At 47.0% G+C, this 18,447-nt stretch overlaps 1 protein-coding gene and 1 long non-coding RNA gene across 2 annotated transcripts in view; one reads left to right on the forward strand and one right to left on the reverse strand.

Annotated features, from left to right (window-relative positions):
- Positions 1-1,076: 1,076 nt before the first annotated feature.
- Positions 1,077-17,418, reverse strand: LOC109396956 (uncharacterized). Its single transcript, XR_002126946.1, has 4 exons — positions 17,280-17,418; positions 16,608-16,711; positions 12,831-13,033; positions 1,077-1,198 (listed from the first exon to the last, which is right to left on the reverse strand). It is a non-coding gene; the product is annotated as an uncharacterized LOC109396956 (long non-coding RNA).
- The window catches only part of ITIH6 (inter-alpha-trypsin inhibitor heavy chain family member 6), a 29,670-nt gene continuing 14,601 nt past the window's right edge, over positions 3,379-18,447 (forward strand). The window contains exons 1-6 of the mRNA XM_019669242.1: positions 3,379-3,526; positions 4,678-4,832; positions 9,487-9,597; positions 10,408-10,655; positions 12,770-12,939; positions 17,642-17,758. Of these exons, the coding sequence (XP_019524787.1) occupies positions 3,425-3,526; positions 4,678-4,832; positions 9,487-9,597; positions 10,408-10,655; positions 12,770-12,939; positions 17,642-17,758 (903 nt within the window). The 5' untranslated portion in view covers positions 3,379-3,424. The remainder of the gene's footprint in view (positions 3,527-4,677; positions 4,833-9,486; positions 9,598-10,407; positions 10,656-12,769; positions 12,940-17,641; positions 17,759-18,447) is intronic.

Below are 18,447 nucleotides of genomic sequence, written 5' to 3' on the forward strand. Positions count from 1 at the left end.
CATTTTGTTAAACCAAAGGCAAGTTTTCCGTAGATCAGGAGACTGGCTACCCACCTTTGGACTGATACTCCTTCTACCCTGCTCTTTGGACATTGAGTTCTTCCTCAGCACACATGTGTGAGGCAGGTTCAGGCCATTCAACAGACATTGAGCACCAACTATGTATCGGGCACCTCTACAAAAGTGGTCCTTACACTTGAGGGGCTTACATTCCTACTGTATGAACATTAGCCCCATTTTACAGAGGACAGAATTGGGGGTGAGGGTGGTAATATGCCCATAGCAAAGCTACTAGTGAATGGCAGAGTGAGAACTTGAACCCTGGTCAGTGCAATGCCAAATACCAGAGCCTTCACCACTATGCTCTACTACCTCTAATGTTTTCAGTCCTAGAATATCCTTTCCAACCCTCTTTATAAACATATGTAAGATGCATTACAGTATGAATTTCTTCTGTGGAGGCAAGTCTAACTGGAAATCCAGATACCCATTTTGAAACTATCATAAAGTGTCATAAGATATACAATTATTTTGTTGTTGTGAGATCACTGTAATTTTTTTAGAATTTTATCTTTATTAAAGTAATGCAACAAATCAAGCAGGGTAGAAAAACCTATGATAAAAACCAATAGTCCCCTGCCTTGACCCTCCCTTTCTCCCCACCTCCCACTCCCTCAAAGCAACCTTTTAACAGTATTTGGTTTTAGTTGTGCTGATTGTTCCCTTCACAACTCTAGATAACATGTATATGCTTTGTTTCTTGGTTTATAAAATTTAGACTATATCCTATGACTCCCCAGTATGGCAATGAGAGTTTTGTTTATATATACTATGTTGCTTTTCCCTTTACTCCCCTGCTGCGTTTAACATTCATATTTCTTTTTTTGTTCTTGGCTAATTTTGTAACTTGAAAAAAATATACTCAGACCTCCATTCTTTATTCCATCCATTTTTGACAGATAACTTCGACGGCTCACTTTTATTTTTAAGATTTTTTTCCATTGGGGAATTGGGAAAGGGGATAGTCAAGTTGTTGTCCTTCAGTCTTAGTTGTGGAGGGCGCAGCTAGCTCAGCTCCCAGTCCAGTCGCCATCCGGCCACCCGTCGGCAGCTCTTGGCCGCTCAGCTCAAGGTTCCGTGTTCAATCTTAAATAGGTTAGTCAGAGAAAAGACTCTCTGAAAAGGTGGGAGAGCTATCCTGGGGAAAGAACATTCCAAACAGAAAGAACTGTCAGTGCAAAGGCCCTGGATCAGGACCGTGCCTGGCATGTTTTTGTTGTTGTTGTTCTCATGCCTACCATCTTTGAAAAACATAAATGTCACAGTTGCTAGAGTGGTGGAGAAAGGCAGGGAGGGAAGTAATAGGAAATGAGGTCAGATAGGTAATGGGGGCCTAATCTTATAGGGCCCTGGTAATCCACAGTAGGGTCCACAGGAGGGTTTTGCGCAAAGGTACGAGAAGATCTGACTGGGTTTTAAAAGGATCCCTCTAGCCATTGTGAAAATATACTGGTGAGGGGTGGGGGGGAACGAGAAAGGTTGAAGCAAGAGGACCAGCGAGGAGGCTGCTGTGGTAGTATTTGCTTGGGTTGGAACCACTGTTTCCTGGGTTTGCTGTTCTGGGCATCTGTTCTGGAGAGCCTTCTTCAGCTTCAGAAAATTAACTTCTAATATGTTTATGACAGATTTTCTTTCTCTTCTCTCTGTCTAGGACTCCTATTATACAGATGTTGAACCTGCTAGATTAATCTCTATCTCTTAAATTTTCTCTCACTCTTTGCATTTCTTTGGTTATTTGCCCTACATTCTGGGAAATTTTCTCAATTTTATTTCCCAGACTTTCTGTTGATTCTTTTTAAATTTCAGCAACTTCTTTCCCATTTCTAAGGAGTCTTTCTTTTCTCTGAATGTTTCTATTTTGTGGCATCTAGTTCTTGTTTTATTCATGTTTTATCTTCCTGATTTTGTTGAGACTACAATCGTTTTTTCCTGAAATTCTCTTTCATTTCCAAAGTTACCAAATTGCTCTGGGGTTAGTTGTTCTATTTGTTCATTTTAGTCATGCTGCAGGTTCTCTTAATTTGCCTGAGGAGCCTTGATCATCCATTCCTAGTTTAGGGAAAAGGACTGGTAGCTCATGTGGGTTTCTCTGTTGTTGTCTAAGCCTGGCTGTTTTCTAGCTAGGGCTCTCTACCATGACAAAATTCTGAGAGGAAACTTCATGTGGACTTGGGGGAGGTGGTAACTGACAGGCTATGGGATGCCCAAATACCAGAATGAGAAGGCCATACACGTGTGATTGTTCCCTACGCAGTTTGTAAAATGTCCTTAGAGATTTTGCCTGAAGGTAAGTGCCAAAACTGCATGTGCTCTATGTAGGTGGAAAGGGCAGAGAGATGGGGGTTCTAATGGATGCTGGTGTCCTGTGTGCGGACCTTCAAGTAATTTCCTCTTACTCATCTCTGCTCCTCACTCTTGCCCTCCACAGTACCTGCAGACACAGTCCAGAGCATCTCTGGGTTCCCACAGACAGACTGATGCCCATCAACTTGGCATCTCCTCATCCCTCCCCCACCCAGGACTCTGGAGGAACACAGAGTTTCCCATACTTTTGATCTCAAGTGGGCCTCATCCCACTCTAGTCATAGCAGCTGGTATTTATTGAACACTTAACCAAGTGCCAAGCATTCTGAAAATACAGCCTCAATCTTCACAACTACACAAAGTAGGTGCTATTATTATCCTTATTTTGTAGATGAGGAAACTGAGACTACAGAGCAGTTAATTAACTTGCCCAATAACACACTGTCAGTAAGTGACAGAACTGAGAGCCACTCTGTTATATTCTCAGTCCTGCCCTAGCCTGTCTTGGCCTCTGACTATTCTGGAGATTGTAAGTCTCATGCCTGTGGGACCTCTAATTTTTATGGGACCCTAAGTAAGTCCCTCCTGTCTCAAGGTTAAAGTCAGTGCCAGAAAGGGCAGGGTTGGGGCCTTGCCCCACCAACCCCTCTCTCATATCTGCTACCTTTTTTAAATGATCAGTGCTAAGTGACCTTTCTCTGGCCTCAGTTACTGGGCTCCTGTGGATGTTTATAGGAAAAAAAAACTCCACCCTAAGCCAACATACCAAACAGACAGACCCAGAACTCTAGTATGTTTAGTTTCCATTCATCTTACAGCTGGATGGGGGGAAAAAGGGAGGCATGAAACTGGCCCCTCTCCAGGCAAGATGCCAGCCCCAGCTCTTGGACAATCCTGGCTTGTGTGGGCCTCAATGCTACATTCAGAGCCTTTTCCACCCTTCAGAATAGTACCTCCCTCTCAAGAGAAGGGATACCTGGAGATTTAAAAGAGCAAGAGTTTGGAGATCAGGCTCAGATCTTCTGGATGTGAACAGCAGACCCGGGCCAGAGGTGGCATCATGTCTGGGTGGAGGTGCCTCATCTGTGTCAGCTTTTTGCTGACCATTCTCCTTGAACTGACATACCAGGGACCTCCTGCCCCCACCTCATCAAGCACAAAGGTCAGTTCCGGGATGAGGGAACAAAGCTCTGGGATTTATGAGAAAATTAGCTCCTTGGGGAGAATAGGGGAAGGTTATTCAGCCTGTTTCCTCAGTCCCACGACTGATAAGCTTGGGCCAGAGAAAAGCGTTCTATTTGCTGAGCACACATCAGGTGCTGCATCAGGAATTTTAGAGTTATGAATTCATTTAGTCCTCATATCATCCTTGTGAGGTAGGCTCAATTATCCCCACCACAGAGGAGGAAACAGAGGCTCAGAAGTTAAGACACAGGAGGTGGCAGAACCCAAATTTGAACCTAGGTCCTTCTGATCCCCAAAGCCCTCATTTCCCACTGCCCCACACTGAGAATGAACTAGATGTACATTGTGTGTAGGTAAATGGAGGGATTATGGCTTCTGGAAAAGTGAGGAAGAAGGTAGATAGATAGCTTGCTGTGTCACCTCAGTCTCTGGACCCAGTTAACACATTCATAAAATGTGGACAATAATAGCATGTAGCTCTTAGAGCCAATATGAGGATGAAATAAGATCATATCATGCTTTTAGTGCATGATTGCATTTATCAGGTGCAATTCTTCACACCTGAGATCCTAAAGAGGAATCTGAGATATACATATATATCTCAGATTTTATATATATATATATATATATATATATATATATATATGTATGTATGTATGTAAAACCAGTGCCTTGCACAGAGTGCAAGGCTCAGTGAATGGCAGCTGCTTTGTCATATGCTAAATCCTTGCTGCTCAAGTAAAATCTATGGACCAGCAGCATTAGCATCACCTGGGAGCTTGTTAAAAAGGCAAGATCTCAGGCCCCATCCCAGATGTGCTGAATCACAATCTGCATGTTAACAAGATCTCTAGGAGATTCACGTGCACATTAAAGTTGGAGAAGCTCTTGTCCAGAGGTCCCTTGATTTGTAATCTTCTGTGATTCGTTGGTTCTTAGACCTGGTAGAGCTCATTGAAACATTAAGCAGATCCACGAAATAGAAAACAGAGACACTTTCCCTTCTCTAGACCTCAGTTTCTTCACCTGTACCCAGAGGCCTGTCCAGGATTCCTGGGTTCCCAAGTACTAGCCCATCTAGGCCAACGATAGCATCTGTCTAACCCACCTGCTGGCCTTCTCTCCCAGCTGTTGATGACGAGTTATTCCGTGCGTTCTACTGTGGTCTCCCGCTACGCTCACACCTTGGTCACCTCTGTCCTGTTCAATCCACATGCTGAAGCCCATGAAGCCATCTTTGATTTGGATCTGCCTCATCTCGCCTTTATCTCCAATTTCACTATGTAAGTCTGCTTCCAACCTCATTGTTTCATTCATTCGTGCATACATTCACTCATTCTTTTGTTCTTTTTAGCAGAGCATAGTGATGAAGAGCAGGCACTCTGAGATCAGGCTTCTTGGTTTGAATTCTGGTTCTGCCAGTTATGGGACTCAGGACAAGTTACTTCACTTCTCTGAGTCTCATGTTACACATCTGTAGAATAGGAATAAAATTAGAACCCATCTGCAAGGATTAAATGAGTTAATATATTTGAAAATGTATGCTAATATCAGCTCTGAGCACATAGTAAGTCCTTGACAATATTAGCTTGATTACTTGTTTACTTACTGGTGCTGACTGTGGCTCACACTGCACTGGGTACTATGGAAAGAGGAAGGTGCATTGCACGCAGTCCCTGCTCTCAAAGAGTACATATTCTAATGGGGGACATGAAAAAGGAAGCAGATAATTTTAATAAAGTATGCTGGGGGAAATAGAAGTGTGAATGTGGGATGGTGGGCATGTTGAGACCTACGAGGAGACAGTGATCAGTTCCCTACCCCCAAGCAATCGGAGAAAGCCTCACAAAGATGACACTTAAACTGAGACTTGAAATATGAGATGTTCACTAGGCAAGCACGGTGAGGACAGGGCTGCGGAATATGGGCAAACGGAGTACAGGAACAGATGTTCCCTCATCGGGGAACTGCAAGTACGTCTGTGTCACTGGCGTGTAGGGCACATGCAGGGATAGAGAGGGGTCAGAGATGAGACTGGAGAGGTAAGGAGAGATGAGGTGGTAGAAGGCTGCCAATGCCAGACCAAGTGCCTAGCCTTTACTTGATGGTCTCCAAACCATCCTGTGTTTGCACACCCATCAGGAAAAATTGATCATGTACTCCCCAGATATGTATATTTATTAATTTATAGGTTATATCAATATACTATTGAGCAAATATATTAGGTGCATTCTAAAGCAAATGCAAAAATATAAAGAATGAGGGGGAAAAACCTATAAGTAGAGTGTTATTCTTTTCCCACTCCCTCATGATTTGTCCCCAGCATCCCCTGGAGCATGAACACCCCACTCTAGAAATAACTGTGACCCACAATGAAGAGACTTGGCAAGGTTTTAAGCAAGGAGTGCCAATAATGAAGTGGAGGTGGGCTGGAGGGGCCAGCTAGGAAGCAGGGAGCTCAATAAGGAACCTGCGGCAATGAGCAATGACCGCGAGGGATGCTGAGGGCAGGAGCAGTGCAGTGGGTATGGGATCTGAGAGACCATAACTGGGAAAAACAACCTGATGTATATGGGAGTAAGTAGACTGATTTCAGTGGTCTAACCTGGTAGATGGCAGTGCCTTCCTTGAGACAGTGAATGTGGGAGGGAGGAGCAGATAAGAGGAAGCTTAGTGGGGCCTCATGAGCCCATATAGCACCTTACTGTGAGTCAGAGGAAGGCTTTGGGGAGAGGGACTCAGATTTGGCAGATGAGTGACGCTGGCACAAGCAGAGTTTCAGCCCTTGCTCAGACTCCCTCACTGGAGGGGGCCTTGTACTATTAACAGCCTGTAAGCCCCAACTGCAGGCCTGGAGTCTGTGCTTTGTCATCGGGAACCTCCAGGCCTTGATGGGCAGCTGGCACTCCCGTGGAGAGAGGAAAGGTTGGAGGAGGTGAGAGGTATGCTGCTGGCCAGGGAGTGTGAGGTAGTCAAGGAGGGCTTCCTGGAAGCAGGATTTCCATATGGGTAAGATCTCAAGGGACCAGGATCAGTGCATTGAGGGACCCAGGGGGACCAAAGGCAAACAAGCAGACATGGTTTTGGAGTATGGGGGGTGGGCGCTAACTTGAGAGGTTGTTGGTCAAATGATGCAAGGGCCAAACAGTCAGGCAGAATTTGGATTTTTGCTTCAATAGAAAAAACACCAAATTTTTTTAAAACATTAAGCAAAGCAGGCTGGAGGAAATGTTCTTGGGCAGACTCTGTGGAAAGTATGCTGGCTAGAGGCAGCACACACAGAGGCCCCAGTGTGTTACTGCCAGACCAGCTCCACCCTACACCCCCACACTCTCCAGGAGACCTTGGGGCAATGCCAGTTCAGCCTACCCCCACAACTAGCCCAGCCACTAGTCTGTTTCAGCTGCCTAGGCACACTTACCGCCTGAGTGGTCTCTTCTGCAGTCTGCATATCCTCCTCAAGTGTTCCTGGAAGCTGCTGCTTTGGTCAAGTAGCTTTCTCCCCACCACCACCCCAATATCTGTACCTCAGTTTCTCCATTTGCAAGTTACAGACTGTTGTTCCCGCCTCTTAGGGAGTTGTGCTAATGTTCTCTAGGACACTGCACTATCTATCACTCCTCAAAGGCCAGCTCTGAACCATCCCTCCACTTTTCAAGATTTTTCCATGACTCCCATTCTCCATAGAAAAAGTCTTCACTGCCATATGAGTTCATGGAGTCTGGTGTTCAAGGCCCTTTGTTCTCTAGGCATACCCAACCACTCCAAACTTCCCTCCATACCTCCTATCTGTGCTCCTGTGCTACAGCCAAATCTGACTAACTATTTGCTGTTCCCTGAAACACATTCTGTGTTTTCCTGCTTTCTGTCCAAAATGTCCATTCCACAAATAATTGTTGAGTGCCTGCTGTGTTCTAAGCCATATTCCAGGTGCTGCGGATACAGCAGCAAACAAGACAGACAAAATTCCTGCCCTCAAGAAGCTCACAGCCCAATGGAGAAGACAGACAACGAAAAAATAAACAAGGAAATATATGTCAGTTTGTATTATTGAGCTGTCAGAAAAGTCATGACATATTTTTCTGTTTTTTGTTGCAAAAATGTGTCACAACTTTTCTGACAACCCAATCAATGAATGAGAAGTGCTACAAAGAAATAAAAAGTAGAGCAAGGGAGCTAGAGAGTGAGTGGGAAGGTATTATTTTAGGATGATCAAGGATGTCTCTCTTGAGGAAATGACATTTGAACAAAGACCTGATAAAAGAGAGGGTATAAGACTCGCAAAGATCTGGAGGAAGAGTTTTCCAGGCAAAAGGAACAGTAATTGCAAAGGCTCTGACACAGAAGTGTGATGAACAAATCAAGAAACAGTGAGGAGACCAGTGTGGCTGGAGCAGAATGAATAGGGGAAGAGTAGGAGGAGAAGGGGTTAAAGAGGTGACAGTGAGCCAGACTGTGTAGGGCCAGGGACTTTGGCTTTTACTCTGAGTTGAGATGACAGCCACAGAGTATTGAGCAAAGATGGAACACTGCCTTAGGATTTAGCAGGATCTCTCTGACTGCTGTGAAAAGAACAGATAATAAAGAACCAAAGCTTTAAAGAGTGGGCCCAGTTGGTAAGCTATTGCATTATCCAAGCAAAAGATGTTGGTAGTTTGGACCAGGGTAGCAAGTGTGGGAGTGGTGAGAAGTAGTCAGATTGTGAATGTATCTAAAGATAGAGCCAAAATTCCCTAAAGGATTAGATGTGGAGTGTGAGAGAAAAAGGGGAGTCAAGCATGACTCCAAGATTTTCAGCTGAACAACTATTTCCTGAGATAAGGGGGACCAAGGGAGGAACAGATTGGGGAGGTGGAGGAGGTGCCAGGAACTCGGTTTTGGATATGTTAAGCTTTAGGTGCCTATTGGACATTCTACTGGAGATATAAAGTAAGCAATTGGATATATATGTCTGGAGTTCACGGGACAAGTCCACACTTGAGATACACAGATTTAGGAAGAATCTGTGTATAAATGATATTTAAAGCCATAGGGCTAGATTACCTTACCTAGAGAATGACTGTAGAAAGAACAGAGGAGGAGAAAGGAATAGGAGGGGAGAGGAAGGGAAGATCAAGAACCAAAGAGAAGGAGCTGACAAGGGAGATTGAGAGGGCATGGCTGGTGAGGACCATTTATTCAAGTCCTCCCTGTCTTTCAGGCCCAGCATCAAGGCCACATCCTCTAGGAACCTTTATTGAAGACTTGGGCAAAAGTGCTCTCTTCCTTCTTTGAACTCCTTTACACTTTATTACCTTCCTTAGAGCAATGGGAAAAACAGGGGTAAACAAGTCTGAGTTAGCATCCCATCAGTCTCTGAGCCCCCTGAAGCCAAAGTCCCCTCCCTACTCAGGCCCAGATGCCTTTGCAGAAATTTGCATTCTGCTTTCATAATTTTTACTGCCTGTACCACCTACCATATTATTTACTTAATATATTTTCTTTAAATAGATACACTTTTTAAGATTGTGTAAGTTAGTCTTATCCTAAGAAGCAGTATGTGAGCTCATGGGTTCAATGTGCTACTTTTATGTTTCAGTCACATTACAGTAAATACGTAACAATTATAATTAAAATACTCAGTTGTGTCCCACCTAAAATCATTTTGTGTGCCAAAACATGTAATTCATTCAACACTTGGGGCAACATAAAGTCCTAAAAGCAGATCACATGCCAACTGTGGGGTCTCTATTTTCCCACATGACAAAAGGAGATAATGGTAACTGTTTCGCCTGGTTTATCTCCCTCTCCTCTCCTCTCTCCTCCTATGCTGCTCTCACTCTGGCTTTATGGTACTCTTTTGCTCTTTTGCTCTCTCCATCTCCCATCCTCCTCCTTCATCTTCTTTATATGTCTCTTTCCCTCTCTGTCTGTCCTTCCTCTTTCCTGCTCCATTAGGACCATCAACAATAAAGTCTACATAGCAGAAGTCAAAGAGAAGCACCAGGCAAAGAAAATCTATGAGAAAGCCCACCAGCAGGGAAAGACAGCTGCTCATGTAGGCATCAGGTAAGGCTCCATCCAACCTGAAGCAAACAAGTTCATCTTCGCTGTGTGATCAGGGGCTTATACATGTTCTCTCTGGGCCTCAGTCTCCACTTCTGTGAAGTGGGGACAATAATCTCTACTTCATAGGATTACAAGAAGATGATGTGATTTAATGAATATCAAAGCCTGTAAGGAGCAGGTGTTCAATAAATGGGAGTTTACTTCCCCATTTCTACTTTCCTCCTGCCAGCAGGATGTGGCTTGCTTAAGAATTGGCATCTTCCGGTAAGGTTATGTTTCAATGAGATGTTTCCAAATCGAATCCTGTTTCCTGAGTTCCATTCTGCTGGCAGGAATGTATTGTCTTCCTTCAGTGTTTCCTCCCAGCTTCCAGAAGAGTTTCAACAAGCACATAAATATTGGGTTTGGCTACTGCATACTGAGACAAGCTTTGTCTAAAGCATGGGGGAGGGGTGAGTATAAGGGGCTATTTGAAGGGGAAGAGGCATACTGTGTAAATTGAAAACTCTTTTTGTAAGTCATTAGCCCCTTATTGTGCTACTCCAGATTCAGATTTTCACTGACAGTTTCCTTATGACTAAACAGCCTGTGATAGAACTTCTCGGGCAGAATATTTAGGAAGGTGAATGAGGGAGAAGGACAGATTAACGAGTGGATGAGGATGACTAACTGGACAAGGGACTTAGTTGAACTAGAAACTTGGTCAGGTCTGCTGGGGAAAGGGTGTGGGTGGGCAGAATTAGGTCATCTAACAGCTCCTCTCCCCCTCATGAGATCCCATTCCCTTCCCACCCTCCCTTTCACGCCCAGGGACCGGGAATCAGAGAAGTTCCGCATCTCCACCAGCCTGGCAGCAGGCTCAGAGGTGACTTTTTCCCTGGCCTACGAGGAGCTGCTGCAGCGGCACCAGGGCCAGTACCAGCTGGTGGTGAGCCTGAGGCCTGGCCAATTGGTGACAAAGCTGTGTGTAGAGGTCACAGTGTCAGAAAAGACGGGCATTGGATATGTTCAAGTACCACCTTTGAGGACCAGCCGCCTGCGCACAAACACCCATACAAGTATGTCAGCAAAACTATAGGTCAACCATCAGACTGGCCTTCCCTGAATGGGAAACTGCCCCTTACGCTGAGCTTCTTCTAGTACCACTTCTGCTCTGTGCTCACTGCCAAGGTCCCTCCACATTCAAAAAACTGAGGCGAGATCATATTTGAAGTTAAAGATTTTTGGGTTTCAAACTTGGTCTGATCCTTCCAAGCAGTGTCAAACAGCAAGCTTAATGCCTCACAGAGTTGTAATTTCCCTCAAGAAGAAAATACAGATTGGGGAGGGGTTGCTGGGTGGGCTCCATGAAATCATATGTTGACAACGCTGAGATATGTGGAAGCCACACTGGCCAAAACATCCTTCCCTCTGGAATCACCACTGAGAATGGGAGAGCAGTGTGAGGACAACATAAAGTGCAGGCCGCCCTTGATGATACCATCTGAGGCCTGTAGGTCAGAGAGATGGCCTGGCTGCCAGCCTTGCTTCAAATTTCATCGAGAGGTGTTTGAAGGCCAGATTGATGCATCAGAACCACTATGTAGGTTATGGGGCGGGGGCAAGAATCTGTTACTGACCAGTTTTCAGATTAACTTAATGTCTGGAAAGATCAGAGAACCACTGAATTAGCCTACCCACCTCCTCTGAGAGATGAGTGCACATGCACAGAAAATCACCCAGGTCATGTGGCCTCCTCACCAAGCTGCTTAGCTTGGAGGTCCTGGCTCATTTGACCATGCAAACCAAGAGACACAGTATGGTGCATGCAAAAAAGAGAGACAGACACATAGACCTCGTTTCAAGTCCCAGCTTTGGCCTTCACCTAAGGTGGGGCTGACAGCAAATCACTCAAATGCTCTGCTCCAATTTTCCCACCTGTACAATGAGGAGATGCCATCTGTGGCCCAGGACCATTATGAGAATTTGAGAAAATTCCTCGCTGCAAATCACTGCTGCAGAGTAACAAAGATTTGGCGATAACACTAATTGTTGCAGTAGTGAGCACTTATTAGATCCAAGCATGGTGTTAAGAGCTTTATATAAATGGTCTGGTTTAATTCCCACTGACACTATCTATGAAAGAGGAGCTATTATCATTCCCGTGCTACAGATGGGGAGACCGAGGCTTAGAGAGTGTGAATAACTTTGCAGGGCCCCACAGGCAGCATCTGAGTCTCCTGCACTCTTGAGCCCTAAGCTAAAAATGGCAGCTCCCTCCCACTGCTCCTTAAAGGTTAAAGCACAGGGTAGAGCCAATCCTGTGGGGACAAAACAGAACAAAGACCTCTGAAAGGAAGGAAGCCAAGGGAATGTATGTAAGCAGGCGCCTCAGAGAGTATGGGGGCTCAGTTTGCCCCTAAGCTTCCTGACAGCTGTAGCAGGAAGGCGGGGGCTGGGGGTAGGGTGCAGAATTCCCAAGTTTCCATTTTCTGGAAAAAAGGGAGGCACAGAAACATGTCTAAATGGACATTTGTCTTGGACTGAAATTCCAGAGGAGCTGATCTTGTGGGCAGCTCAGCAAACATCCGGGACCAGAAATTCATCTGTGACTTCATGAGGCATTAAAAGGCTTATTCACACACGTGATGCTGAGAGTCAGAAGGCAGAGGGGGAAGAAAGTGCATGAAATTCTATCCCAGAGGAGACCCTGGATGGACAGCAATTCCCCACAGCAGTAAGGAGCCTAGGAGGAAGCCTAAGCCCTGTCTGTGTGTCTGTCTCTCTCCACAACACTGAGCACATGGCCTCTCCAGGAGAAGACCCGCACCCTTGGACTACTCGGGGGCACGACACTCCTTCAGACACTGTACCCCGGGCTGGATGGCAAGTGAGCCAGGGCAAAGTTGTGCGTGAGGGTCAGACAGCCAGAGCCTGGGAGCTGAGGGGAGGCCTGGGTCTGTCATGCTGGGCTTGCTGGAAGAGGCAAAGCAAGGGAGCTCTTGACAGGATTTGGAGAGGAAGGAGTGTGGCATCTGGGCAGGTGGAAGGTGTTGCAGGAAGCAGCAGCAGTAGGGAGTGCAGGGCTTACTTCCCACCCTCCCCAGGCATTGCTGCTTTGATGCCCCTTTGCCTGGCTTTCAGCCTGGTGAGCCCCTCATGCCATCCCACCCCACCCTCCCCACCCATACAGGCGAGGCTGACTCGCCTCCGTCTACCAGGATTGAGAAGGGAGAGACCTGTGTCCGAATCACCTTTTGCCCGACCCTTCAAGAGCAGTCTGCCTTCTCCAGCTCAGGCATCATGGCTGACTTCGTGGTCCAGTACGATGTAGTCATGGAGGACATCATTGGCGATGTGCAGGTGAGGGGGCCAGGGGAAGGGGAAGAGCATGGGCTCTGGAGTCACACAGGGCTGGGCAACAATCTGGCCTCCAAAGTTGCTCATTGGGTTCCCCCTAGGGATCAGAGAAGACTAGTGAACACGAACAAGAAGATGTGCAGTGACACATGACTTCGTACCTCGGCAGGCACATGTGCCCCCCAAAGGGTTGGAGAACTGGAACTGTATAAATTGAATCAAATTCCAAATGAATCTGTCCCTAATTGAATCCAGTCATAGTCCCACTCTTATCCAGGCCTTTTGGAAAGTGAATCAGTGGCCAATAATCGGTCTCTCACACTCGTGGGCTGTCACGCTTTCTGCAGCTCTGATACTCTGATGCTCCCTCGGACCTTCTCTAAGTTTGTCTCTAAGTTTAGAAAATTCCCTTTGCCTCCCTTGAGCCATCTGCCTAAGCGGGGAGCCCTGAACTTCTGAGCTCTCACACTCTTGAAGAACAAGCCGAGTTCTCCTGCAGTACCAGAGGGGTAGAGCACTGATCCAACACCTGTGGCTTTACAACTACGATTGCATAGCAGCCTGAGATGTATGCTCCCAGCCTGCCTGCCCCACCACACCTCTCACTGCCTCAAGTACACAACCACCCTCCAGCTGTCTCCCACACACACCACACCACACCCCTTTCCCCACAAACACCTGAACCTGCCATTCATCTGTGTCTGAGCATTTGCTCATACTATCTTTTGTGCTGGGAGTACCTTCTCCATTCCCCACTGGTCAGTGTCCTTCTTATCTTTTAAGACCTTGCTCAAACGCCACCTCCCTGATGACCACACCCCATTTACCATTCCTCTCACTGCTTTTGGCTAATATAGTGCTTTGGTTACACCTGTCCTCATGCACTTATACACTCACTCACTCATTCATTCATTCATTCATAGGCACATCTCCATTGAGCAGAGATACTGTAGCCCAGTCCCGTCCACACTGACTCTGAGAAGTCAGAAATGAGGTGGACACAGCTCCTAATCTCCCTTCGGAACGTCTCAGCCCCGTAGGACCCAGATACATAGAGCCATAACAATCCTAAAATGTTCTAAGTGTGTGTATAAATCTGTAATGGGCGATGTGCAGCTAGATACCGCTGAAGAGGGTTTTAAGAAACCCCTCCTAAAGGAATTGACCTTTACTTAGCATGGGAAGAACAAATAGCATCTACCTCCCCCTGGGCAGATAGGGTGATGGGAATGGCATACAGAGAGAGGTGGAACAGCATGTGCAGAGGCAAAGGGGTATGGCACAGCTTGCTGTGGAGGGGGAATAAAAGTAATCCGCCCTGTCAGACTAGGAGCTGAGGGTATCCTGCCAGTAGATGGCAGCAGGGTCTTAGTCTGATATTGGGGAGGGGGAGAGAATTAAGGTGTTTATCTGCTTGTTTATTCTTTACTGTTTCCACCATTGACTGGAGTAGAAATACAGGTAGAACAGGTGGAATCAGGCATTAAATAATGTCACCCATACTCTATCGTGAGTCCTGACTCCTGTGTCTTCCTAGCAAGAGCTCCTCAATCTACCTCCCTTTCCTACTCGAGTATGCCCATCTTCCCAAGCCCAGCACATTGACCCATTTATTTGGGAGTCAGTGCAGACTCCCTAATATATGTCATGCCCACTGCTGGCTGATGTCGAGAACCTGAGGTGAATCACACACAGATGCTGTTCACTGTCTCTGGGTGAAAGAGAGAGAGGCAATGCTGTCATAAGATAAGAAGTGCTCTTTCAGTGACAACCCAAAGTATGATGGAAGCCATCATGAGCGGAGAAGGTGGCCAGGGAAGGCTCCCTGGAGGAAGTAAAGACTGACCTGGGTCGTAAAGAATGTGAGGAGTGAGCCAAGTTTGGAGGGGGGCTATGAGAGAGCAATGGCAATCTCACAAACTGAGGGCTGCGTGGTACAAAGAAGGGAGGCTGGAGACATCCAAGGGTGTGTGGGAAACGACAAGTGGGTTGGAGTTCCTTGAGCATTGATTTTAGGCACTAGAAATGGTAGGAGGGGAGACTGAAGGCTGCGAGTGCTGCAGGGGCATGATGAGGAACATGCAATTTGTCTTTGGTGACCAGGAAGCCGCGACAGGAACGACATTATGAGCTTTGTGCTTAGAAACACTTGATCGAGCAGGTGCCACAAAGATGTCTGGATGGGAGGGGCCACAAAGAAGCGGGGAAAGCTGAGAGAAAGAAGTCCTGAATTTTGGCTTTGGAAGTTTGGGATGGAGAAGAGGGGTGGACCTGAGATACCCAGCTGTCCCAAGCAGCATGACTTGGTGGCCAGTTGAATGTTGGAGGGAGGGAGAGACAACAGGAGGATTCAGGGGTGACAGTCAGGTTTGCATCTGGAGTCACCATGTAGATGATGGTGCCTCTAAGTGACAAAGGCACACAAGGGAAGAATGGGGGTGGGGAGTAATGAATTTCTTGCTTGGGCAGGATGCATGGAGGCATCTTCTGACACCTAAGGGCCCATGTCTGACAGTGAGTGGGTATGCGGTTGTGGAAGGGGAAGAGTGGAGAGCACTGGACTGGAGAAAGAGATGTGGCGTCATCAGTGGACATTCAGCCATTGAAACCATGCGAGCTAGCCAGGGGGAATGTGCGGAGCACAAGAGCAGATCCAGGAGGCCAGTTGCTAAGTCAGAGACTCCCATTCCAGGGGCTGTTGCTCTCTTCATCCCTCAGGGTGTCCGGCCCCACCAACTGCCAACAGCCTGCTCAGAGCTGTAAATTCCCACCACTTCCCTCCATTGTGCTACACGAACACAATCCTTTTCTTGCATGCCAGGACTCAAAATACTGGGATGCACTGCTTAAGGGACAAGGGGAGAAAATGCAGCCCCAGAATGAGCCTGAATCAGACGGGCCAGAGAGCTAGTGGCAAAATGAGGAGAGTTCACCATCTCAGAATCCCAGGGGAAAAGATTCTTGAAGGAAGCAGAAGGAATCATCAATTGTGAAATTCACTGGGGAGGTGCAGTCTGATGAGAACTGAAATACACCCACTGAGTTTGGACACCAACTAGTTAGTTGCCATTAGTGAGAGAAGGGTCAGTGTGTGGTGGAGGTGGGAGCCAGTCTGTGGTGAGCGGAAGAGCGACGTGAAGAAGAGAAGACCCTTGCAGGCGCCGATTTCATTACCGGGGCGTGTTACAGGGAGGAGAGAAGCTGGCTTGAAGTTTGGGTGGGATTGCGATCAATGGGGGTTGTCTTAGTGGATGGAAAAGATACAGAAACTTTACATTCTCAAGAAGACCCTGTAGGGTGTGTGGGGTAGGTTGGACAGCAGGGTCGTCACGGGTGGAGGCGGTGCTGGAGGCTAGCAGTACGTGGTGTGCAAGGCAGGACTCTTTTGTCTTTCAGTAGAGAGAAGAGGTGCATGGGAGTGTGGACCTGTGTAAGGGTGGGGTGGGCAGTCCAAGGGGCATGGCCTGGTGTCATTCATTTTGTTCATGAGGAAGGCAGGGAGACATGTCTTGAGAGTGGAAGGGCATGACAACCGCCCACAGGGGAGTGTGAGTGGTTAGTGACCTGGGTCATGCATGCCTTTGGCTTACAGGATGTGAGGTGTGGGGCCACTGTTGAGCCTGGGACCATGGAGAGGAGCACGTGTGGTTTCCCCAGAAGCTCTCACCTACCCAGATTTGGGAGCAACAGAGGCGAGGCGACAGCTGGCCTCTGTCTTTAGCTTGGGCAGTTGCAGGCTGGTTGACCCAGGCCTTTGGGAACCGCTGTAGAGTGCCTGAGAAAGTGGAGACATGCACTTGTGAATTCATTCAAAGGCTGAGGGGAGGGGAAGAGCAAGATGTGCTCCCATGTCCTCCCAGATCCCCTGAGAAAGGAGGAGACAGTGTCCAGCCTTGTGATCAGAGAGTGCATGAATGGCAGAGAGAAGCAACTGGTTGTCCCAGGGCAGAGCTTGCTTCTGGATACTGAGCAGCACAGACCCTCAGCAAGCTCATACTTCCCTAGGCTGAGCTGACTCTGGTCCTGGGGGCCCGTCCCAGCTCCCCCTCCCCTTCCTTCAGCTGTCCCAGCCCACTGGCTCTGCAGAGGGAGAGATGGAGTGGGGGGGGTCAGCAGCCAATCACATCCCCCACAGCCTTAGGCATCTCCACCTGGTCTAACCAATCCCCTCTGAACAAACAGCTCACTAAGCATCTGCTCCCTCCGCCCCTCCCTGCTCTGCCCAGCAACAGCAGAAAGGAGGTTTAAGGAGGAGAGGGAGGCCCTGCAAACTCCCAGCCCCTGGCAGCAATGGAGCTGGGCCCCAGGCTCACTCTATAGAGGGAGGTTAAAACAATACTTACAGTTCCTGGAGCCCAGGCAAAATGTCCCTCGGGGCCCTCAAGGCTGTGCAAACCCAGCTCTCACGGACAGGAACTCATATATTACAGAGATCCTGCTCCTTGGAGCCTTGGGCCACGAGCCAGTCTAGATCACTCCACAGCTCTGGGGCACGTCCTGGACTGACAATCTGAACGGGGCGGCGGAGACACGGTTCTGGGGGAGGAGATGGACATTGAACAAACAAGCACACAAATGCCTATTTAACTAGAAACAGTGATAAGGCCTCGGAAGGAAAAGAGTTGTTTGTTATGTAGGAGAGGAAGAGGGGCCTGATTTCAACTGGCTTTTACAGTTTGTGTTGGTTTCACTTCTTTTTGTCCAGATTTACGACGGCTATTTTATTCATTACTTTGCCCCCAGAGGCCTCCCACCAGTTGAGAAAAACGTGGTGTTCGTTATTGACGTGAGCGGCTCCATGTTTGGTACCAAGATAAAGCAGGTAACAAGGACCTTGGGGACCTTTCATAGCTCTTCTTTTCTAAGGCTCAGCAAGCAGAGAGTTCTGGAACATTGGATCCCTGGGGCCAGAGTCCATACCATCGTATCACCCTTGGGTTTTATAGGCCTGGACCATGTAGACCTGGAGCCACAGAATTTGAGGAACATTGAAACATTGGACTATGAGAGCTTTGGAGCTAGAGGACTGTGGTATCATTAAACATGAGTTTAAAAATAAAAAGTTAAAAAAATAAAAAAATAAAACAACCTCAGGTATTTTAGACTCTGAACATTTCTGTGGCCACAGGTTTATGGATTTGGTTTTTTTTTTAATTTCTTTGTTTGTTTTTACTTGAAAGCCAGAAAAGTACAATGTACTGTAACCATAGTGCTTAGAAACCATAGAATCCTGGGTCCATGTGGACTTAAATCTTGTAACACTTCTATCAGTACACACTTGAAACAAAATATTTGAACCATAAGGCTAAAGAAATTTTGACCTTAGGGCTTGAATCATTAATGTTTTATAAGCAGTATATCAAATCATAGTTCTCTGGGGCTTTAGAATTGTCAGGTTCAAGTGTCCTGGGGCAGTATAGCTTTTGCACTTGTAATTATGAACTACAAAGCCCATGGGACCTAAGGCTAACTGACTTGTTTTTTACCACAGTGTAACTAAATCTGAAGAAG

This window comes from Hipposideros armiger, unplaced genomic scaffold (assembly GCF_001890085.2).
Source record: "Hipposideros armiger isolate ML-2016 unplaced genomic scaffold, ASM189008v1 scaffold_551, whole genome shotgun sequence".
Classification (NCBI taxonomy): Eukaryota; Metazoa; Chordata; class Mammalia; order Chiroptera; family Hipposideridae; genus Hipposideros; species Hipposideros armiger.